At 37.5% G+C, this 25,300-nt stretch overlaps 2 protein-coding genes across 2 annotated transcripts; one reads left to right on the top strand and one right to left on the bottom strand.

The window, feature by feature from the left end:
• Positions 1-430: 430 nt before the first annotated feature.
• LOC146459997 (E3 ubiquitin-protein ligase TRIM45-like) lies at positions 431-2,846 on the top strand. The gene has a single exon (XM_085088580.1). It carries the CDS (start codon positions 512-514, stop codon positions 2,702-2,704), a length of 2,193 nt encoding a protein of 730 aa, XP_084944706.1. The 5' UTR covers positions 431-511; the 3' UTR covers positions 2,705-2,846.
• Positions 2,847-6,437: 3,591 nt separating this feature from the next.
• LOC146459998 (ubiquitin-conjugating enzyme E2 Q2-like) lies at positions 6,438-23,931 on the bottom strand. The gene is made up of 14 exons (XM_085088581.1): positions 23,665-23,931; positions 23,446-23,553; positions 23,228-23,329; positions 17,135-17,206; positions 16,614-16,666; positions 15,989-16,082; positions 13,969-14,053; positions 12,635-12,695; positions 11,613-11,703; positions 11,075-11,133; positions 10,131-10,179; positions 9,224-9,322; positions 8,005-8,074; positions 6,438-7,296 (listed from the first exon to the last, which is right to left on the bottom strand). Exons 1-14 carry the CDS (start codon positions 23,821-23,823, stop codon positions 7,265-7,267), a joined length of 1,134 nt encoding a protein of 377 aa, XP_084944707.1. The 5' UTR covers positions 23,824-23,931; the 3' UTR covers positions 6,438-7,264.
• Between the last annotated feature and the right edge of the window lie 1,369 nt (positions 23,932-25,300).

A 25,300-nucleotide genomic window follows, 5' to 3' on the forward strand; every position in this document is an offset into this window, starting at 1 on the left:
TTTTTTTTATATTGTTCGATTAGTTTCGATTGGGTTCGACTGGGTTCGGAAATCGAACTCAATCGAACTCTCACACAAATTTTTTGGTTCGATTGTGTTCGATTTCCGAACTAATCGAACCCAATCGTTCGATTAAGTTCGATTGGGTTCGATTAAGTTCGATTACCGAACTGTTCGATTGGTTACGTCGGGCCTGGACCGACTGTGCTACCGTACCGCGGGCCCCCTCACCATCACAAAAAATAGACATTTACTGTCGCTGTGCTCTACCGGACTGAAACAAATTTACAAACGACTACAAGAAATAAATACTTTTCGATCCATGATCCAGCAGATGTTATGACATAAAAACTTAGCAACTGGGTCGAGGTCAGCCAGAAATCAATCTGGTTGGCTTCCAAAAATAACAAATTATGCGAGCACTCATACGACATGCATGACAGTTCTCGGAATCGACAATACAAATAGACCGCTGTGCTTGATAAATTCCTCTTTCAATTTGCACTAAGCGATGGAGTCCCTGTTAAAAAACCTAAAAAAACATGTCGAATGTTCGATTTGCTTGGATACTTTCACCGAACCGAAGACCATAGCGTGTCTTCATACGTTTTGTTGCGAGTGTTTGAAGAAACACGCGCTAGTTAGTCAGAGAGATGGTCAGTTTCGCTGCCCTGAGTGTCAGTCACAAATTGCCGTCCCCGATGGAAACCGATTTGATCTGTTGCCGACCAGTTTCCATCACAACAGCTTGCTTGGTCTTCTTGCTGTTCAACAAATTGGCGATGGAAAAGAGATCAGTTGCGGAATCTGTAAGAAAAAGAGCGCTGATATCAGTTACTGCTTCGACTGCGAGAAGTTGTTGTGCAGTGACTGTGTAAACGCACACGAATTGTTTAGACAAACTGCATTTGAAGGACACAAAGTGACGCCAGTGAAACAATTTCAAGCCAAAGATTACGAAGGTATGTTAAAGCGACAGGCGTTTTGCTCTCAAAAGTACCACGAGAGAGAAGTAACGAGGTTTTACTGCCGTAATTGTCAAGCTTGCGTTTGCCAAGTATGTTTAGTCACGGAGCATAAGAATCACGACATTGAACCGCTTGAAAAAGCTGCAGACAGTGAAAGAGCGAAGATTGCCGCAGAAACTGAGCTGATAAAAGAAAAGGAACAGGTTTGCAGTGATATGATTCGGAAATTTGAAGAAAAAGCTGTTAATCTTGAGATAAACTGTACTGACGCTAGGCGCCAAGTGTCCCACGTGGCCGAACAAATGATCGCTACAATTCGTGCACGCGAACGCGAAGCAATTGCCGCCCTCGAAAACACACGCGTGTCGAGGATGGAGAAATTAGATACCACAAAAAAGCAAATACAGCTGATAGCGAAACAGATCAACCAAGCAGCAGAGTTTGCCAGTGATCTGGCGCAGAGAAGTTCGAGTGCAGACATCTTTCAAAGCAACAACGGTTTACAAGAGAGATTTGAAGAGCTGAGCAAGATGCAAGTACCACCACTTCCGGTAGGTTCGATTGTAAAGTTTGTCCCGATTTGTCCACCAGAGAGTTTGAGGTTGGGGTGGATAAGAACCGGCGAAACAGACCCAAATCGATCAACAGTAGAAGGTTTGAGCGAAACTTTTCAAGCTGGTAAACAGGCCCTGATTTATATTTGTCCTAAAACAGACGAGGGAGAACTTAGTAACCAGCTTGCTGATCAAGTTGAAGTACTGATAGAGCCTGTCGATAAAGTGGCAAGTTTGATGATTAACAAACAATCAGGTGGGAATTTCGAGGTGAAGTTTACTCCTAAAGTGCCAGGCGTCTACAATATCACTGTGAAGATAAATGAAGAGAAACTCCCCAAGAGTCCTTTTACTATCCAGGTGAAGGAACGACTGCTTGAAATTGTAGGCGAGTTAGACTTGCAAAACCAACCACTGCGAGAGCCAGCTGGGATTGCTGTAAACAGTGGAGGCCTAATCGCTGTAGCAGACTGTAGAAATAGCTGCATCAAGATATTCGATAAAGAAGGAAAGTATGTTAGACAACTGGGTTACAAAGGAACGAATCCCGGAGAGCTGACCAATCCAAGGGACGTGACATTCGTGAGTGATGATGAAGTTCTGGTAGCAGATGAAGACAATCATCGCATACAGAAATTCAATGTCCACACGGGGCTGTACATAAACAGCTTTGGAAAGAATGGCTCAGGAGACGCAGAATTTTATCATCCAAGAAGTGTTTGTATGGATGGACAAGGACGTGTTGTTGTAGCTGAGTTTAGCAACAACCGAGTTCAAGTGTTGACAAAGGATGGTGTCCCTGTCTTTAACTTAGCAAATAGCGACCCAAAACTAAAGCATCCGCAGGGCTGTGTCTTTCACAAGGACACATTCATTGTGTCGGACTACGGGAACAAATGCTTACAAATGTTTGACTCTTCAGGCAATTTTTGGCATAAGATTGGAGAAGAAGGTGAAGCAGATGGACAGTTTAAAGATCCAATGGGAGTGTGTGTAGACAGACATAATAATATTCTTGTATGTGACTTCGGCAAAGGTAATGTGCAACAGTTTTCCTTTGACGGTCATTTTACTGGGAAATCTGTTGTCAAGCTACAACGTCCCTGGGGTATAACCACAATGCCAGACGGCCGCATCCTTGTGGCTGATTTTGGAATGAATAAGGTCTTCATCATGAAATAGGGATGAAGCAATAGAAACAGTTGTCATTGGAGCGATCAATAGACAAAGTCAAACGTTAATAGGTAAAAAAAAAAAACCCCTCAATATTTAAGTAATTAAGCTACCGCAGCATTTTGTAAGATCTATCGTTTAGTTTTGGATACCTTCCTCTGGGACGAATAGAGATGACAGTTTTACACCCAAAGTGGCAACAAATCCCAAACAGAATTCCCCTCCCACAATTCTATTTAGAGTTGCGTGGCCTTTCGAATTCTTCGTCGTAAGGTGCATCATAATGACATTTTGGGGGTATGAATGTGTACGTACGTACATTTTTAGATGAAACCAAAAATATTTTTTGCGACACTTTTAAAAGGCCCGTTCACACATGAGATTTTAGTTCAATTTTTGTCGCTTTCACTTAAAAACTGGCGGCGATTTCAGCGCGACTTATCGCTGCTAAATCGCAGGGATTTCGAACCTTTGAATCTTGATGCAAATTTGCTGGATTTCTCAGAAAACATGCGGTGATATCGGGCTTTTAATATCACGCGAAAAAAAGTTGCACAATAATCGCATCTGCAAACAGGCCCGTTGAAACAAACGATTTTCCTGTAAATTTTGGTCGCACTTTCTAATAACAACTATTTGTCACCCTCGAGGCGATTTCAGCGCGATTTACCACCGTTTGATGTGCTTGATTTCCCATAAAAAGTAAAGTGATATATCGCACTGAAATCGCATCTGGTTTACGCGTGCTATTTGAAGTCGCAGACTTGCACAAGAAAATTAGCAGTGTAGTGCGACAACAGTTGCACCATAAGTCATACTTGCAAAAAAGCCTTTAGGCCCAGCTCAAACTTCGAACTTTACATGCGCCGAAACTTATTCATTCACCAAACACAATTGTAGCTTTTGCTCATTTCAGGCATTTGCAATCTTTGATACAACTTCTGTCGCACCTAGTCTGTGGCGCAGGCTAGTCGCACCCTGGCTGCAATTTTTCTCACGCAAGGCTACGACTTTCGACTTTAAATCGCAGGTGTCAAGCAGCTACGATTTCAGTGCGATGTTGCTTTACGTTTTCTAAGAAACCTTGCAAGAGTGCATCAAGTTTCAAATGTTTGAAACTCCAGAGATATTGAGGCGACAAACCTCGCTGTAATTCCCTCTAGTTTACACTGATTTAAAACAACTTCGTTCCCAGGAGACCCTAAGAACGAGGTTGGATTTGAAACTGCAAATTGAACGCGTTAAAGGACCTTAGCATTGGCTTTAGCACACATGTGAGGTTTGAACCAGGCTTTGGTTTGTTCAAACCATTCACATGTAAGCGAAAAACAATAAAGTAATTGTGCGTGATGCATGGCAAGCATGAATAGATTAAGCTTTATAGTTTTCTTAGCGGTAAGCTTTTCAGTGCTACAATTAAACCTTAACCGTTTTGAATCTGCTGTGGGCGGGACTGCACGTTTGAAAGCTGTGAACAACACTTTATAAATTCAGTGAAAAGGGTTCTGGTACTAGTTTGATACAGGATTACAAGCTAGCGTCGCTTAAGCAACAAGCCTTGACATTTTCCCAACCAATCTTATCCTCGAGGTTCACAAGAAAATGTAAAGAAGACAAAAAAACTAAGATGACAAAATAGCCCTTTACTTCTTCAATAGTAAGAAACCACTATGTACAATACTGAGTCAAGAAATGATTATAATATAAGCAATTAACAAGAACTAACAACTTCATATAGATAAACTACAGAAAACTTAGCTGGAGGCGGGACTAGCTTTTAGAAATACTTTATAAATAAATGAAATTAATCAATACGTATTAGACTACATAAAGTAGACCAAAATGTCCTTATCGATGGCTGACAGCTTACAGGGCATGAAGAATAGAAGTTTGACAACTGCAATTAATTTGAATGCTTTCCTGAGAGCAACTATCCATTACAATTCTATGATAGTTTTCAAAAGACCACTCAGGCTTGAATACGCCTTTAGGTTTTGTTTTAGGTTTTGTGACAGCTATATATATTCCCTTCTCAAAGGTATGTGATATAAGTCAAATTAATTAATAAACGAAAAACCATCTCAGTAACCATTAACCCTAACGGTGATCAGCATCAAATTTCTCCTTGTAATATCAATGCTTATTCAACCCCCGAGGTCATGAGAATTGAGGACATGATCACCCAAGGTAAATTTTCTTGATATTTCAATAACTTCTCCTCAATACTTTTATAAGAAAAATATGTGGACAAGATAGGAGAATTTGCTCTTTGATATTTAGGGGTTAAAAGGTTAAGTAGCTGCAAAAAGAAAGATTGAAATATTTTTCAGTCTTAAATTCAATTATGTTTGGTTAGGTTAAATTAAAATAAGGTTTACACTTATGCTTAACTAAGTTTGATTGGGCTTAATTAACCATTCTTTCTACTCATCGCGGTCAAATTACAGTGTAAACTACTGTAAAATATGAAGAGCATTAAAATTAATACAAGTTTGAGTCACTTGTCAGCTCTTATTTTACCCCAAATATATCTTCTCTGGTCCCAGCTATTCAAAGGGTGTATGAATTCATCCATTGAAGAACTTGGATTAAAGAGATTTATCAATTAAGTCAGCTATAAATTGTTTGTTTAATAGATACATGTAATCTTATCCACTATAAGAACAACTTGAGCAAGGTACTTTTAAAATAACGCTCTCTAAATACCCCTGTCTCTTCCTTACTTACAGGCCACCATATCTGCGATCATTCTGTAGCTTGGTAAAAGACCGCAACCCTCCCAGAACATAATTTCTCACTGGTTAAAGACAGTTGTTTACAAAAGATTGAAAACAAAACTGATTTCAAACAGGTTAGGTCAAGACAATGCTGAGCTGGGCCCCGCTTTTGGGGAGCCCTTCTAGAATGAAAATACCTGGAATGGTGATTTTGCACATTCCTTTATTAACTATTGTCATCTTTGGCCATGCGCCAACCTCTGTCCTAAACAGATACGTAAAAGAAGAAGACATTGAAACGACTGGCCAATAGAGAAGGTTTCTGAGAAAGATTCAAGTGTGCTAAAGAAAAAAATTCTTCCTTGGAAAAAGAATCTCATTTTAAGATTGTCTCAGATTAATTTATCACATACAAAATTCAAGAAGTGGCCATTTTCCGACTAACTTATAGCAACAACAACTTTTTTAATGTGGGCAGTCCTAAACTACAAAATAGTTATTTCAATGGGCTCTCTTTGGGATTGAGATACCGAGATGTTATATTTCAGACAAAAATAGACATATGGATAATCAGTTGAGTTTCATTCTTTGCTTTCTGTTATCTGAAGCTACGTAATATCAAACTTTACTTAATTTTAACCTGACACAACGTTAAAGGAAATGTTTTAGCCAAACCTTTTATACAGACACCAAACGGATACTCCTCAATACCTGCATAATAAAGGGATCTCTAACATCAAAGTGGGCACAGAGGTAATATTTTGGACAATTGAACTGTCTATGATAACAAGGTGTCTGCATTGTGGAAATGTCACAGCAGCAGATTTAGTATTCGATTTAAAGGTAGGGGTAAGGATAAATGAAAAGGGGAGGAAGGTTGGACAAGCTTCCCTTGCATCCCCACCCCCAAATCCAATGACCCTTCCCTTTGATCTGCCACTGTGTATGGTCAGGGGTTTGGCACATTTGAGAAATGTAAAGATCCTCAGAAAGTCACAACAACTGAATACCAGGTCTAATGAGGCTGTTTTTTGTTTGTTTGTTTTTTGTGATTATAGGTATTTGTAGTGCAAACTGTACTTGTCCAATGTGATCCGAAAAACTTACAAAGATATCAACTTGAAGAACCATTGCCAAACAATGTTCTGATAAAATTGTTTTCAGGCCTAGTAACTTGTTGGGACTTAAGACCCCAGCTTGTTTTTAACTAATATTGCCTTATCAGGAAGAGTTTACCTTCTTCCAGTGCTCAGCCTTGTTGCTAGGGACATCTCTGACAAATGCTGCAGATGCAGCAGCCTATATAAAAAACCCTTTTCAAGCAGTAAGCTTACTCCCAAGACTGTAATTACAATGCTATGAAAGGAAATATGTACTGTATAAGTTAACCTACAAACGTTTTCCTCTTGCTTTGGCTTCTTAAAATGTAAGTTATTACTACATCGATTTTAGTAATGTTTACTTGTCTTGCACGAGCAATCCTTGATCAAAGCAGAGAAGGATTCTTTACAGCATTTATATGACAACAAGACTAGTCTGCATGCCCTGACCCTCAACCAAATTCTACTAATTTTGCTATCAGCAAAAAACAACTTAATGAGAATTACGTAATGCAACTGATGCACTTAAACTGTAACTATCAAAATATGCTAAGAGTAATTCTTATGCCAAAATGAACGCAAAAAGAGGGGAACAAAGGATAAACTATGGACAGAATACTAGCACCTTGGTATTACAACTTTTGTGTTCTAGCAGCAGCTAAATCTGTCATGTATCAATATCAAGAAACTGTCATAGAAAATATCCCATGTAAAGGCAGTTCACAGAAATCACAATGGAAATGCAGTGCACATCAGCCCTCATGTTTGGGTGGAGTGTACCATCCTTAAAATAGGAAAACAAACAAAATGTTAACAGATATATATGTACATGGAAGTGGTGCAGTACATTCAGTCTAGCACTCGAGGTAACTGAAAATAATTGCTAGATAACATTAGGGAATAAAGAGGGTTCAGTCAACTTTGAAATAGAGATTTTTGTTGACAAATTACTAACTAAAGTTCATGTCTCATGTATATCAGAGGTTTGCATGATTTTTTTGATAAATAACAAAACTGTGACAATATGCAAAGAATAAAAAAAAAAGCAAAATTGGGAAGGAAGGAAGGAAGGAAGGAAGGAAGGAAGGAAGGAAGGAAGGAAGGAAGGAAGGAAGGAAGGAAGGAAGGAAGGAAGGAAGGAAGGAAGGAAGGAAGGAAGGAAGGAAGGAAGGAAGGAAAGAAGGAAGGAAAGAAGACAGAAGAATGGAAGGACTGATAAACAGACAAAAAATGACTGATTGATCAAATAACTCACTCAGTTTGCTGTATTGATCACTTAAATCTATAAATGCCATTACATTCTGTACATCTGAATTTGGGTATGAGACTGAGTTATTTTTCATTTTCTTATGACTTCATGTTTGACAGCTGTTTTCAGGAGAGATAACAGGGCTATGGGACACTTTGTGATGTCTACCACAAAGACCATACCCCTAACTAGTGTGCATTTCTGTACTTATCTTGCATTGATTCAAGCCTACAGTAACCTTACCATTTTTTTCATGGATCTGTACCAAAGACCTAAAAGACTGTTGAGCCCTAACAAGACTGTACACCCCTGGCTGTTAGGAGAAAGTAAAATAGAGTATGAGAGTTTTCTATTTTTCAGTACATGACACAGGCAAACTTGGAAAAAAAATCTAGTTCTCCCAACAGGAATCGAACCTAAGACCTTCCAATTACTAGACAAGTTTATATGCTCTACCAATGAGGTACAGGGACTCGTAAGAGCTAAGGCCACATGATTGAGCACTTTCAGTGGCTATATAAAGTGTTTTCACATGACGTCACAGTGGCCATGTTGGTGTCCCAAAACAAAGAAATGGCGGCCATGTTGGTGTCCCAAACTAAACCTCTGGGAATTGAATTCTATTTTTATGCAAATACTTTCTTTTGTTTCAGTAAACCAATATGGCTGGTAGTCACGTGAATGAAAATGCTCTATAAACATAGTATCTTAAAGGAAAATAACTAATGCTTGATTGCAAGTGGTTCTGTGTCTATTTCCTACATCATTACAGCATCACTGGTGATATGAATATCCAATGAAAGATGCCCAATCACACATTTTTGTAGCTTAGCAACTTTTCCGAGTATGCCTGCTTCAATGACTGAAAACATACATCTCTCATTCATTTATATTCATCAGGCTTAAAACATAACATCACATTCCTAAATCAACTTAATAGCTGTTTACGGGTAATATAATATAATGAAACACCAACTCTGTGTGTACTTCAATCATGAACTGATGTAACTTATGACCTTTAATATATTTTCTGGAGTCAGCTGAGTTACATTGTATGTTTTTAGCTGTAGTGTGACCCATAGGTCTTATTCCAAAATTGTGCAGTTCAGAAATAATCCATACCTACCCAATAAAAAGTTATCAGAAATTCCTAGGGGGAGGGGTGCCTTAAAAGTCAAAATTTTAGAAGCAACATATGAAGCTAAACTGGAATTTCCTGGGGGGACGGGGAGGGGGGGTGCAAAACAAAAAACCTTCTGTAAGGGGAGTATGGAAATTTTCTGGAGTTCCCTCAAATTGATTCTAAAGGCACTTCTGACTCAAGCTTGCAGCATAGACACATTACATCAGTTTATAATGGGTATTATAGGTATGGAAATCAAGCCAGTACCTAAATTAATACAACAAGTAAGCATAATTTATAGTCCCTTGACTGTAATCCGCTAAAACCAATAATCGTTACCTTTTTGTTATCCTGGAAGTTTATCCTCGCCTTTCCTTTCACCAATGTAGCAGCAATCTGCACGATGACAGCTTCAATGGTATAAGCACTGCTCCAGCCCTAAAAGCAACAAAAAAAAGTTCCACAACACCCATCAGTTGACTGTGATACATGTAAACATAGAAGTATTTTTCCAAAGAATAATAGAACAGATAGAGTTAAAAATTAAAATACTTTAAAAAGTTCTATAAAACCCCCCCAAGTGCCTAGATAGAGGAGGAGATTTGGGGTGCTGGGGGGGGGGGGGGGGGGGATGCATTCTCAATCACGACTTTCGAACCAAGTAAAAGGCTATGTATGAGTTCCTTTGAAAAACACATGCAAAAAAGATTAATTTTATTATGAAAAGCTTTGCACTTAGCCTCGCCTTCACAATGAGTTTCACAGCAACTCTGAAATGGCCTATTAGGGGTTGTGTAAATATGATGCCATTTACAGTTACGCACAAGCTTAAAACGTCTGCAGTCTGAATGCTATGTTTTCTCACATATAACAGATACCCATGTCAACAATTAAATCATTTTTAATAATCCCACCAAGGGGTGGGGTAGGGAGAGAGCTTATTACAAAATTGGGATTCCAAAGAGGTGACTCCATCAATGGGGCAGGCTTAATAGATCTAACAAGAGCTTTTACATTTAAGATACAAGTAACTTGTGCACCAAGGGGTCTGAAATTCAAGTCTGTACACCTGTGTATATGTCTACCATCCCTCATATGAACACCCCATCAAAGAAACACATGTAGCCACTCTCTCATTTAGAAATGGGGAGGGGAAGGGGGAGGGGGGTTCAGCTACAACAATTTATTCTATGTGTAATTAGAGAAAGCACTTTTCACAATATAAACTCTAAATGCTGATTTATACCTGAGGGGTGAGCAGTTCCATGCAAAGAGCTCCTCCACTTAGTACATAACTAAAGAGACAAAAATGTACCACACTGTCAGAAAATGAATGAATGCCAAACTGGTAACATGGAAAAAATAGTTTTCTTATGTACAATATTTAGACAAGGTATTGGAACATCAACTAAATTTATTACAAAATAATACAACAAGTAATTAACTTGTGTTCAAAGCATTGTTGTCAGGCCTTCAGGAAGTAATTTTCCATACACCAAAGAAAGAAAGCAAAACTACTGAGATCACCTTTAGCTTCATTCTCATTCAGAGTGTGACGAAAACAAACAAACAGTCTCTGCCGTATTTATTTGATTAATTGACCACCTTCGAATAAGTGCCCACCCTGAAAGCCTAAACAGTAAATAAGCGACGGGCACCCCACCCCTTCCCAACAAAAAACATTTCTGTACTAGCCCAGCATAGCATCAGTTGTGTTCCAACATTGGTTTTAGATATGGCAGTTAATATTGTTTAGGCTTTTTTATGTTTATTTAGCTTTTGCAAGTTTTTTGTTTTGTCTTGTTGAAGCAAAATAAACTTGTTATCCCTTGTTTTGTCTAAAAATGTCCTCACTTTTGGAAAATGTTGGGAAAATACTGTCATAAGCGCCCACCCTTCAATTAGCACCCACCCTTATGGGCCCAAAATTAAATAAGCGCCCAGGGCGGTTAATCAAATAAATACACCCAAAAGTGTCTTTCGCCTACCACTCCCAGTTTGAACATGTACAAGTTTCAGTCAAAAAAGGGCAAGCCGTGTACCAGTCAAGTTTGAAAGACAGCTTGAGGATACTGTTGCCCCTAACTGGGAAAGCGAGTAAAATCAGCTGCTTATCCAACAGTAGAAATCAATTAACCCAACCCCCCACCCCTCCCCCATGTTTGACTCTTGTTGAACGGTTTAACTTACCCTGCTGTCAAGACTGGATACACAACTCTAACAAATGGAGGATCAAAAGGAAATTTCTCCTGAAAGAGAACAACAATGAAGCAAAATTGTAATAAGATAAATAAATAAATACACAGTCAGTTAGATGCTACAGCACTTTGCATGCATGTGTATGTATTCTATCTAAGACGAAAACAAGTACTGCAGTAAAGCCAAATACAGAGTTTGAACACAACCAGACAGTAATCATAGTTCAATTCACTGACAGAGTAGAAAACAAAAACTGACTGACAGAATATATTTCTAACTGTAATAAATTTTTATCTTCAGTGGTTACTTCCATTGTTCAAATTATGATCTGTACATGTATACTGGATCAAGTACTACTACATGTATTGATGTTGTAAAGAGAAATTAAATACTGACCAGTCACTTTTGGGGCTTTATATTAAAGGGTAAAAAACAGCTCTAGCAAAAAAGGGGATAGCTTTAGAGCCTGGAAATAAGATAACTACAATTTTAATACAATTAAACTCAAATCACTACATATTTTACTCACTGTGAATGTCATGTTTAGTAAGACATGATCTGTACCCTCCTGGCCTTTGAGCTGCATCAGATCTTTGTGTAAAGTACTATCTGGATCCACTCTACAACAAGCATAATTAAATAATAATTATTACTTAGCAAAAGATATCAGTGCTTATTAGAAATTATCATTATAATATCATTCCACAAGAATACCAGATAACTTTCAATGTTTTGAATGGATTGCAGTGTCATATGTGCTATTGTCCCAGCCTGTCAATGATTAACAAGAAGCCAAAAAATCCCTTTGCAGCAGTTAAATTGATTTACACATTTACAACATTTCAATCTGTTTTTCTAATTATATGTTAAATCATGTTATAAAATTATATGAAACTGGATAATTTATAGCAACATGTAGCTGGATATTTCATGTAAGGCATGAGAGTGAGAATGAGTTGCAAAATGAATCTCATGTTTAATTAAAGGGGAAGAATCATGCAAATTTGCTGTCATTGCAAGACCCAAAAATGTTTGTCTGTCAGCAGAAACAACGAAATAATTGTCAAGTTTGTTATAAATTGTCACCCCAGTGCAATAAAACTGTTGATTAGTGTCTCTGGCCAGAGACAGAGTAGGCCGGTATGAATTGAAACTTGAAAATTGTTAGGCTAATGTTTTTCAAGTTCTCGCATTTTTGTTTCCAAAATGCGCTAGAACAGATCACGAGTTGTTCCTTTCAAGAATTGAGTTGATTTATTTCCTCTCATCATTCTAGAATTATTTGGCAGCTGATTGAAGGTCTTATTTCATCATCAATTTTTTAACAAAAGATATCAAAACCCCCATGATAGTTCCCCTTTAAGTACCAGACCATTAAGGGAAAGGTAATGATACAGTAATGCTCCTTATTAATACCAAAAACAGGCTACATTAACTCATGACTTGCATCCTTGTATGCCAACTTTAAACAACATTTGCTATGATACAAGTGCATGAAATGACCGCACATACATTGTGTATATTATTATTAACCTTCATATAAGAACACACCTGATAATTTTTATTGTCCAGTCATATAAATTATCATCGTTGAGACACACAGAGTATGTACCTGAAATGAATTGAAAGAACACTTAGGCTCTATATCAACTCTATTATAGTTGTTCTTTATATTAAGTAACACACTGTACACCTACATGTATTATCTTACAACCAACAACAACAACAACAACAACAACAACCACAGTTTATTTGAAAAATAATCAGTCTAATGAACGGCTTGTCCCGCAAATAGTTACAAAGCTAATCAAGATGGGACAAGATGAATACAGAAACACTTGATAAAGTAACAAGAACTTACAAATACGGACATGCAAAAACTTTACATAGTAACAGATTTAAAGCATTTTACACTAGTTCACAGAAAAAAGTAATAATAGTAAATGGAGCAATTATTCAGTAAGTCCTAAAGTCATCTTCTTTTTCCAGGACATCGAAAAGCAAATTATTGGCGAAGTACCATTATGAATGCTTTTTTCTACAGGTCTGTTATATAAGATGGTATCTCATTCCACAGCTTTACACCAAGTCGAGAAAAAGAATGCTTTTGTATTTCTAATCTAAAGCTTTTAACGTAAACCTTTCTGGAGGTGGTTGATCGTGTATAATATGAATGAATGCTGGATGTTTTCTCAAATAAGTGAACAATGTTTAATGGTGCATTATTGCTGTTAATATCGTGCATTAAATTTGATACAGACTCGTAATAAAGAAAAGTTATTGGTAAAGTGTTAGCATCAATAAAGAAGGGAATTGCATGATCGCATCTGTCAGTGAAACACATCATACATGTATGAAGTGCTCTTTTCTGGAGTTTTAAAATTTTGTTTAGGTAATTCTTGTATGCCTTGCCCCAGGCAGCCAGACCATAAGTTAAATAAGGATAGATCAGTGATTGATACATATTCAAGAGTATTTGTCGAGGTAAAAAATGTCGCAGCTCCCAAAATTAATATGTACTCCAAGTTTCTAGATTCTATTTGGTTTTCAATAATTTATGTTATTGAGTGTCGAAAGCAGTTCACAATTGCTTTGGTTTTATTTTACTGTGCTCTGTGACTGGTTTAAAAAATTTGAGCCACATTCTCAATCAATGAGAAACAATACCAATCATGACTTGCTAGCACGGGTTTTCCTGCACTTCATGTACATGTACCAGTTACATGTTCTTGCTTTGAGTTGTAAGTTGCGTTGTGTTGTTTGTATACATCTGTTGTGATTGGCCAGTGTAATAATTATAAATTTGTTTTTTGTTTTACGACACTCAATTAAAAGTCGCTCTAATCTAAAAATTTGAAGTACAGTATATAAATATAAGCCAATACCTCTTTTGAAACTGTCAGACCTGTACACATCTCTCAGTTCTTTCATTAACCTATCAGTTGCTTGAACAGACCCACTGACTGTTCCCTAACAGAACACAAACAACTATTAATTGTTATAACAACACTGATTGACTTGACTGTAAAAACTAAAAATCCTTTATTTTCCCGGCAATCAATGTTATGATTATAATAATAATAACAAGTTCAGCAAAGGAAAATGGCATAGTAAGTGACAGTTGGCCTTAACACCGATCCAAATATTTCTACTTCAAGTCTGTATACATGTGCACAGACTGGTTAATATCATTTAATAGAATTTAACCATTTCGCGCCTGAGGGAAATGCTGCATTTTTCTAAATCACTAACTAATGAACTGGGAGACCACATGTAATATACCATTTAAAAGGTATTTTCTGGGGTGTGCTATAAATCACACCAACAGAGATGGAGGAGGTCGCATATTAGAGTGAGAAAAGTCCAAAATGAAATAAGATTGAAAAACATCTAAAATTTTCCCATTTGCTGTACATACTGGGTATCCCCCTAAACTATAGCTTAATGTACAGCTCTCAGTGCATTCCTTTCTATAAGATATCAACTGGACCCTTAAGGTATAATGGAAAAAATTCCAAAAGTTTGGGGGGTAGCAAATCAAGTTTCATATAGGAGGGGGGCACAATTTTATGCCTTCAATTTGTAGATCTTTCCAAGATCTTTTGGTTGTGCAAATTTCACACAAATTGACCAAATACTGAGTTCATAATTGCATCCTGTGCCATATAGAACTCTTGGGCAGGAAAGGGTTTTAACAGAGTTGGTAGTTTTGTTAACATTGGAGACTGAAGTGAACTCAAAGTCAACCATGTGCTTCAGCTGTATGTTTTGACAAGATTTTTGAAAAAGTCATAGACATAATGAAAGGTGCTCCTCATTTGTCAGAACTGGCTGGAATGTGCCAATTTGACACACTCTTAATTATGCAAACCCTTGTAATTTCTTCAAAATGGTGTGTACAGCTGTACCACTGATTTTTTAAAATCTTCTGTTATTTAAGATTAAAGGTAAAACTGATCATTTAAAATGGCACATCCATTTACAAATCAACTGGTCAGACCAGCCAACTCCAAAACAAAAAGCACCCAATGGTGTCGAGTAACTTAAATGATCAATTTCAGGACTTAGGGCCAAATAATATGGAAGTACATCCATTATTTTTTGGCCCTATCCTTTTGTGATTTTGTCTTGCTCGTGCCCCAAATAAATCTCGCATGAGACTCCAATTAGAGAACTTGCTTGCAGGCTAATGTAAGATACCACTCTGTATGACATTTTAGATGAGGTAATTTAAGAAATGCTGTTTTTTCACCAAGCCGTTCAAACATTAACAACTTCAAGAGGGAGCTTCCAATGATTAATATCCAAACATTCCATGAAAATGAATATAACATTTCAACACAGTTGAACCTCATGGAGTGAACCCATCTAGCAATAAGCAACCACGTCTTTTAAGTAACTACCGGCGGCATACTTGCCAACCCCCAGAGTACAAAAATCTGGAGACATCTAGAAAACTTCAGGGGCAGCCACCAGTCAGTAGGGGAAGAGGGAGGAGGGCATTCACCCTTCCACCGTAATTTTGACATTTCAATAGGTTCAATGGCAAAAAGAAAGGCACAATCCGCATTCGATCTTATCTAGTGGGAGTGTGACACAAAAAGACAAGGAGAAAGTCTGTTCTATTTTAACTAAGTATTCCATACAGTGTATTTATAGTGGACATAAAAAGCGGGAGAGCAGGAGACGAGGCAAAAAAGCTTAAGTCTCCCACCAAAAGCGGGAGAGTTGGCATCACTACGGCAGGTATGTACTTGTCCATGATACTCAGATGTCTTTATTGTCCTTCAGCCATTATCTGAGACCTCTCCTATAGCTAACAGGCAATCTCCCCTAGCTAGGTGATCATGTTTCCATGGTGGTTTGTGGGTACCTATGTAGTGTACAAGAGGTTTGCTGTATTACCTTAAGATGGTCTTCCCTTCTGTTCACTCTTATCCTCTCCAATACTGCATAATTAGCTGCACCAATCTCATGTACTTCTTTATTTGAGTCTTGCCTATTTACATATAACAAAATATTAATATACATGTATGAAGTAATAAGTCCCACACCACATGGCCATACATGAAGAGATTCTTAGAAGCATATTGTCACTTACACCTAGATGCTTGAAACCAAGCTTCATAAATTTTTTTTGTAAATAAAATTAATAATATATAAAAATGTATGACGCTCAGTTTCAAGCATCCAGGTGCATTTAGTGACAATATGCTTCAAAGAATCACTTTATGTATGGCCATGTGGAGAGGGACTTATTGCAACTTTTCCCTGATTTAAATTGCAGGCTACATGAAGCATGATGACTTTCAAGACATGGATATGACAAGACTCTAAATTATTGGCTGTTGGATGGGAGCAGTTTGGGATGTCCTTGTAAGTTTTGGGGTCTAAACCGGCCAAACAGGGCATTCTCCGGGTCATTGCGGGTAGGGTTGTGAGCCTGGTTTTCATAAAATATCAGGAATATAAATTATATACAAACATAATTTGTATTAATTTTATTATACATCATGAAGTAAATTCTTACTCTGTATCTTCTTCCATTTCATAGTTATCAGAATCTTCACTATCCTCGTGGCCCTGGCAAAACAAGAGGTACATGTGATTGAATAACGCCATATCATGACCAGCTAATTGGTGCAAGTAACAACTCTGGGATCCTGTGGGCACCTCCATTTATTGATTAAAGCGTAAAAAAAGGTAGTTTTAACAATGGCAAAAGGTCTTTTCCAAATAAAATAATATTTATGCAGAATTTTAGTCAAATGTCAAGGGTATCACAGTCTAAATTTTTTTCCGAAATTTTCTTGGAGTCTTAATTTCTGTTACAAGTACTGTAAGGCAAGGAAAGCCTCAGGCTCATAGAAAAATTGCTCATACCCTTATGCTTGCACACCTGTATGGTTGAGGGCATGATCACCTTTCATCTTGAAAATCAAATCATATCTGGGCTGTAAAACGTCTCATAGCTCTAAGGTCTGACAATAAAGCCAAGTTACTAATTAAAAACAGTTTGCTGTCTATCTGTCTCTTGCACTATACATGTACCTCTTCTAAGCCTTCATCTTCACTTTCCTCGTCTTCTTGTGATGTTGTAGAATCTTTCATCTCAACATTTTCCTAAAACAACAATAAAAACAAACTTTTTTAATTTTTTAAAAAAGAAAATAACAAACTAAGGTGCTGTTTGTCTCTTTGTCTTTGTTCCAGAGTAAAAACTTATTAACAAATTTGTTAAAAAATTGGGAAGTATGATTTTCAGAATTGGGGTTATTTTCTCCCAGAGAAACATCCCCTTTGCCTGACAAGTAAATGTAGTTCTGAGAAAACACGATGTAAACAAATGCCATAGAAATTTTCAGCCCTACAATACTACATGAATCTTTATTATGATCGCTGATATCAGACAATAATATTGTAAAAATTATTTAAAATATTTTATGTAATTTTATGTATCCAGCGTTCTCTTAATACCCACGGGTCACAAGTCAACCTCATTCAAGGTGACGAATTTAAGCTATCCCGAGAAGTCCTCAGAGCAAAAACAAAACAGGTTGTAGTCCCAACTGAGTGTACATGTACATCGAAATCTGAAAAGTTTTTATTCATACAAATCGGCTTCCATTCAGTAACAACGAAGAATGTCATTAGCTCTCAGTCGCTCAACAACCATAAGCGAGCTCCAAGCAGCTGGCAATACACAGACAACAATGAGGTGGAAAGTACCAGACAGTATGATGACCACGACAGCAGCCATATCAGCTATTTTTGATTTATAGTTTTTTTTAGGAGGGGGACATGGGGATTTGCGGTGTTGCGGTGTTGGTGTTTTTTTTATGCGGTGATGCGGTGAATAAAATCTCAATTTGTGGTGTTGCAGTGATCTCAAACCCTACGGTGTGCGATGTTTGTGTTTTTCACGCTACGGTGTTCGGTGAAACGAAATTATTTGCGGTGTTGCGGTTTCTTGTCTGATCTTTCTCAGACCTAAATTTAGCATGGAAACTTTGTTAATCCGTGATAATTTATGACAAGCACACACCATTGTGCTCTTATTGTGTTTAATTTGTAATAAAATACAGACCAACATTATCGAGTTAATCTTTAATATGTTTAAGCTGCCAATGCGAAGCTGTTTTCATTAATAAATACGTAACTTGACGAGTAACTTGACCTCTGCCACCCAGAGCTCAGCCTTCTTTAGGTCCTTTAGACACGTGGAAACCATGGCCGAGGTCGGAGAAATTAATCCTGGGAATTCTGGAAACAACGAATGTATCATTGATTGTGTAGCTTTTTTCTACGAAAAAGGAAAAGGTGGCAAAAACTACCGGTCCAAAAATAAATTAAGATGTCGTGTCAACAGTGAAGAAAGACGGCTTTATAAGCTAAGAGAGTGCATTTGGTAAGTTTGTAACTTAGACATGTTTACTATTATTTCCTTTCTGACTTTTCAGTCTAGGATGGTCTAGAGGTCATTTTGATACTGGTCTATATCGGCTCCAAGGTCCTGGTGCCTTCTCGACCTTCTATTTTTTCAAACGATTATCGATATCGAAGTGTGAAAGGGTCATTCAACGCGCTCCGGAGAGCGATCCCGGTAGATCGATTTCAAATGTTACGCAACAAAAAAAAAATCGAAAACTAATCAGTGGATATAGTCAAGAAATTATGATGTTATAGGAGATAAATAAAGAAGACACTTCTCCAAGTGTTAGGTCTCTGCGCTTTCCCAAACTTCAGATATTCGTCGAAATGGTTTACGCAAATTTACAGAGCAGTGACAGAGCCTGGTATGGAGCCGCCATGCTGGTGTCCCTCCGTGATATAGATACACTCTTTTTTAATATAAGACATGTAATTGTTTAGGTATAAAAGTATTACCTCAAGTGTGGACGTTAAAATCATGTAGCTAAAAATAATTGTTGCGGTGACAGTGTTTCGTTGACTTTTCTTGCGGTGATGCGGTGTTCGTTAATTTTTGTTGTGGTGTTGCGGTGTTCAGAGCCCCCCCATGTCCTCCTCTTTTAGCTTGGTATTGTCATTCATTGTTATATCTTTTATTGTAAATCAGATGTAATTCAGCCTGTGGTTGCAAGGTTTTTCATTAATAAACTATCTATCTATCCATCTATTTTTCGAGGAGCAAATTACCAAAACTGCTCACTTAGCATCCAGATTACGAATCATGATAAGCCACTGCTTCCCAAGCTCCGAGCCATTTTCATGACGATAAAGACAACTAAAATGTAATTTTGACTACAAAAGCCTCGATTTCATTGATTGTCATTCATTACATAGTAAGTCTTTTTCAAAAGTTGAGACTTTTGAGCACTTTTGAGAAATGCGTTTTCTTCCGAATCTCAAAATGAGCTAACTTTTCATTTCTCGAACTTTTCCACTTTGATTGACGAAACCTGTCAACCTTTGCGTGTCAAACCTTTATTGATAAAGTCGCCGTGCGCAAGCCAATCAGAATTATTCCACATGGTTTTTGTCTGTGTACGCATCGACATTGAAAAGGCTTTCCTGCACTTTTTCTCGCACTACTTGAACAACGAACATAAACAAGTTTCATGCGTACTAGAAAACAACCGACAGGAAAGCCTATATAATAAAAACCTTATGGAACTAGTCTGTTTGGTCAGTATTGGGAAAATATTGGTCTCGTCCTTTTTTTTGCAAGTTTATGGAACTTGACCAATATTTTCCCAATACAGTCGTCATGCTAGTTCAATAACATATAATTTTATATATAGCAGTCCTGAGTTAGCAAACTAACTTTGTTTTGCCAATTGTTTTTTGCTCTTCAGCCATGGAATTAGCATGAAGAATACTTCTGAGCACTTTGTTCCTCATGGGGGTTTTGCCATTCAGAATAATATTAAAACCAGTTTGCTGATAAAGTGACAAAACCCAAAAAGTGTGGCCACTTCGAGTGAAGCTACGTGAAGGCGACTGATCCAAGCGAACTGCAAGTCACTAAAGCACAATTTCTCGTTTTTCAAAAATTTCGCCAAAGCTATTTAAAATATGAAAAATCGACCAATTTAACATAAAGCAGGGTCAAATTCACATTCAAACCTGTAATATTTTGTGAGGTGGATTCCCAGGAGCACACAAAAATTTCCGAGAACGTCTACAGCTCATGTGATGATTTGCAGATCTTGTTTCCAATCGCACATGTTTTGCCTTGACGCAATCTCGAACAGGCATTTCTCCGCTATGAACTCACTGATTTCCTCTTTTTAGGCAGCCAAGCGTTCCTTAAAAGCTGTTCTTGATTTACAGTATTGAAAAGCTGTGTTTTCGTTCCAAGAACCACAAACTGCCACCACGAAAATCCATGCATGACAGACACGGCAGCCATTTTGAATTGAAATACAAGGATCTACGAATAAAGCCGTCTGAGATCTCGTCAACCTGTCGTGGTGAACTCGACCCAACTTCGGGTAAATTCTGCAATTCCAAATGCTTCCGATTTAAGGACAACACAGTAGCATAGTGGCTATGCCTTCCAAGAAGGCAGTGGCCACAAAAACTAAGTCGGTGACTTACTGTTTTTATTACTGTGTTGGAAAGCACCCTAGATTCTTTAACTCCTCTTGCTGGTAATATGACAAAAAGTTGTCCAGTAGATCTTGTGTTATTTCAAAAAAGGCATATCTTCCCCCTACAGAAAATTCTACTGGATAACTTTCTCCCAAACATTTCTATTTGCAGTGTCATACTAAATATGGCATACAAGCAAAAAATCAGGATAGGTCACCACACAAAATTTTGAGATAAAAACAAAATTAATGTTTTCTGCAGCTTTTATCTCTGGTTTGCGCAATTTTATGAGCACTGCAATTCCATTTCAGGTGTTCTGCACGCATGACTTCTGATAGACATTTTGATTCATTCAGCTAACCTGTACACCTCAATTTAGGTATGCGTTGGTTTCACTCACAGGCACAGCTAAAAACCCTTTCAAGATTCCTTAACTTACTTAGAACATTATCAAAAATATAACTTGTTGACAATCCTTATCAATTTATTGAACTGAGAGGATAATCTGTTTTGGCACAAGAAAATTGACCAAAAATTTGATGTTATCACTTCAGCATGAGAGGAAACACTTCTTTTAGCCAAAACATTAAAGGCATACATTCTTTTACAACTAAATCTGCGACAAACATGTGTCCTTGAAACATTTACTTCATACCAAATGAATTATCTTTTAAATGTGTCAAAAAATGATATTTTATAAAGACATTTGCTGATAAAAAATTGAGCAGGTTGACATACAAGGTAAATTGTTTTGAAATTCTCAGACTGTGGATGTTGTAGTTTAAAACGAATCCAGGTTAAAATGATTTCAACCTAGGCTATTTTGTATTTTCTTTTGTTAATGTTGGGTAATTTACATCTGAAACAAAGGAAAATACAAATCAACCTAGGTTGAAATCATTTTAACCTGGGATTCATTTTAACCTACAACATAGATGTTTTCTAGGTTAAAAAAAAAATTCATGCTCCAGTTACCATCACTACTACATCAGAATAAGTTCCCCTTCTATCCTATCTTTTGTGGATTTTCAAACAAACTTATTAAAATTAAAGTCCCTGGTTGTTAATAAAACTTGTTCATTGACAAAAATAAAGTGGACAGTGATTCTGTTTTGCTTCAAATACTTTTTTTGAGCTATATTATTACAGCTGAATCACAAAAATAAAACTGTGTTTTTCAAGGTCTGGTGATTCTATTTGGTTATCATCACACAATCTTCAAAGCGTTCACTCAACTTGAGCACCTTTGAAAAAGATTACCACGTTGCACACTCGTGCTGAAGCAAACAGTGCACCAGTTATTAACCCCTATTCCATGGAGTTTTGATTCAAAAGGCCGCATATTAATTTTTTGCTTGTAGCATTAAAATCAGCAGTTAACTTCCATAGCTCCACATCAACCTTTTATCCAGGGCTTCTTCCTTTATACAGGCCATTAGTCCCACACAGTTGATATCAGGTGAGTCAAACTACTCTTCACTCCACGACTCACCTAAAAGAATGACTACATAGAACGCTAGCCAGTGATTCTACTGTGTACATATGATTTGCTACTTAAGTGTAGTTCGCACTAATTTTTCCCAAAACCCCTTTGGTCTTTAAGCTTTTAAATTTGCCTACTTCTTCTGTTATGCTGCCTGGTAAGTGTAGTGAAAAACATTTTAAGGGGGCTGCCTATTTTATTACATATTTAGAATATTTAGAGGAATTTCCACAAAATACTGTATTTAGGCCATATATCAATGAAATGTTTGTTTCCGCTTACCCTCTTTCTTGCGAAAATGTGTCAGTTAAGAAAGGGACTATTGACCAAAATTATTAATAATCAAATAATTCCCAGCGAGCCTTCGAAAAAAGAGTTTACATCTGTAAGACATATATTTATATCTACGAAGCATATTACAATTTGGAAATATCTGCAAGAATGGAATGAATCAGAAACTATCTTAATTTTTAACTCTTTCAACATAATTGGGATGGGATGGAAAATAAGACAATCTATTGGAATTTTAGCCATTACTGAACTGAACTTGTAGCAAAACTCATTTTAAAGACTTCCTTTAACAGAAATATACTTGAATCGCTGCCCAAATATGCAACCACGACAAATTATGCATGGTAATTATATAAGTAGTTTCACATGCATATCACAGTACCCTTTAAGGGAACAGTGTTGCCTATTTTTGGTAACACAGTGAAAATCCAAAGAACACTTGTGCATCAATAACAGTGAAAATTATAGCTAATTCTGCTTTGAAAATTCACTTAATTTTCTAGTCATTGGTAATCTAACTATAAAAAGCAATTCATGCATGGGGAAGGTAAATTCAGCACATTTTTGACCAAAAATGTTACATTACAGCTGTTTTTGAATATGACTTCCGGTTAAAGCCCCTTTGTGATTTAGTTTTCTCTTTTATTTTGGCGTCTGTAAAATCATGCAATATTCTGCCTCGCTCTCAGACGTGTATGAATAATAATAATAATATAAATTTGCGAAGCATATCCACGGTAAAATCAACCCTGTAGTTTATCAATCTTACGTAAACCGATTCACTAGAGATGAAAGGCAAATTAATGTGAACTTACGTGTATGAACTGAACCAGATCCAAGCTTTCTATGTGCGATGGTATAGGTACATTTTTCCATTTGTAGAGTTCCTTGACCAAGTGCTTTGTAGAGCGAAGAAGCTGCGGTAGATAACAAACGAAAGTAAACGTCCATTGTTAAGCTTACACCAGGCTTAATCTCGAAACATTCTACAGAGAGCCCATTTAAGATAATAAAACCCCAAACAGAATCTTACCAGATTTGGTGCAGTAGGTTCAATACAGCTCAAGGACTCAACAACTTGAGTGATTTTTGCATCTTCGCTTTCCGCGAACCACATTGGTGGTGGGTTTGGATAAGATTCCTTTTAACCAATGGCACATTCACATTAGAACGTCTTTGATTGAAATCCTTTTCATACTTAATACCCTCAAACGAGTTAGTCGTTAGAAACATGAAAATAAACAATGCTTACATAGATATTGCAGTGAACTACATGCTCGCCATTGGGTGCGAGAAATCGGTATGTCACCTCGTCCAAACCATTGGCTTCAACGCGGAAATGTTCGTGCTGGGAGCCAAAGGTTTTCTCAAGGATACTAAGCTCCCTTTTAAGCTCCTGAAACTTGGACATTTGCCTTTCTCAGGCAACAGCGAGAGCTATGGTTTAGTCCATCAACAAACAACTTCCATCTCATGAACTGAAATTTTCGCGTCTTTTAGAGGGAGAGTGTGAGTACTGACAACCGCTGACCAGTGCCATATCGCGGGAAGAAGAGTGAAATAATGTGGAGAGCTTCACATTTTCTCCATTTCATTTTTCTTCCCTTCCCGAGTTTCCCTCCTTTTATTATGAAGGAGCCTCAGTCTGGGGTCACCTATCATACGTCCATGGCAGGGAAGGGGTTAATGTACCAGGGTGTTGATACAAAGGGTTCTCCAAGAGTAGCCAGTCGCTTCGCTACAAAGTCGTCCCCTGCGCTACACTGAAGGTTAGACATGTTAGAAATTGTTCCGTGAACACGGTCTCCTAATATAAACTGTTACGCATCCCATTCGAACTCAGTGGGTCTAATCTAGGTAGACTTTTTCAAAGTCCTTTATTTCTCATTTCTGTGAATTCGAAGTAAGTTTCGGTTCGGAAGTTAGAGCCCCCACTAAGTAAGTAAATAAGTGGCTTTATTTATCCACATATCGCATATGGGCAAAAAGCGCGTTTTGCACGCGCCCAAGCTAGCTCTTGTGGGTTTTCTTTTCCGCCTAGTATCTTTTCGCGGGAAGACATACTATTCACTTTGAAGTGTTAAACTTATCATACTTATTCAATCATAATTTCTCAAGTTATTTTACCTTCCAGGCCCAATTATTTAAGATTTTTCTCAACCAGAATTCAATCACAACATAACCTTCCTGGGAACGTAGAGAATCTGAAGTGATATTGTTATTTTTGCTGCCAAAGGGGTAGTCCCATCATTAAGCCTGAATTTTCATGTCCAGTCAAGACCCTTTCTTTGTCGACCTTGGCATTTCGGCCGAAGTTGAGGGTTTTTCGGGCCGTGTCAACAGTTTCTCTGAAATGGAATTTATTCTTATCATGGTTTTGATACTTCGATTGAAGGTTGTATCTCATCAGTTACCCGCGCAAACTGGGGTACAGTTGTAGGGGCTAAACTCAGTATCATTCCAGCCACAAGAAGACAATGTTAAGATGGTTCGAAAATTATTTTCATCACTGCATAAGTAACTTTATGATCCTTCTCACACAGCGTAGGCTTGTTTTTTCTTCTCTTGACATCCTGTTACTAACATCCTCTCTTGCTAACAGCTAATTATTCTGAGGAGAATTTCATACCCGAATACTAGATAAGTTTTGCCGAATAGAATAATTTCTTTGGTGACTTGAATTGGGAGTGCGGGGAGGAAGGGGGAGGGAGGTGGGCTACTTTTGCTTCCTTTTCAGTCGCGTCGTGTCAGGAATCAGTCCATATAGGGTCCATTATATTGTTGCTTAACCAGAACCGACTCAAGGCAAAATAACACAACTACACCGATGAATGATAACTCAGCAACTTTTATTAACCTAAGTAAGCGCAAGCTATTACAAGTATAAA

The sequence above is a fragment of the Pavona decussata genome, unplaced genomic scaffold, assembly GCF_977016875.1.
Source record: "Pavona decussata unplaced genomic scaffold, jaPavDecu1.1 SCAFFOLD_215, whole genome shotgun sequence".
Taxonomy (NCBI): Eukaryota; Metazoa; Cnidaria; class Anthozoa; order Scleractinia; family Agariciidae; genus Pavona; species Pavona decussata.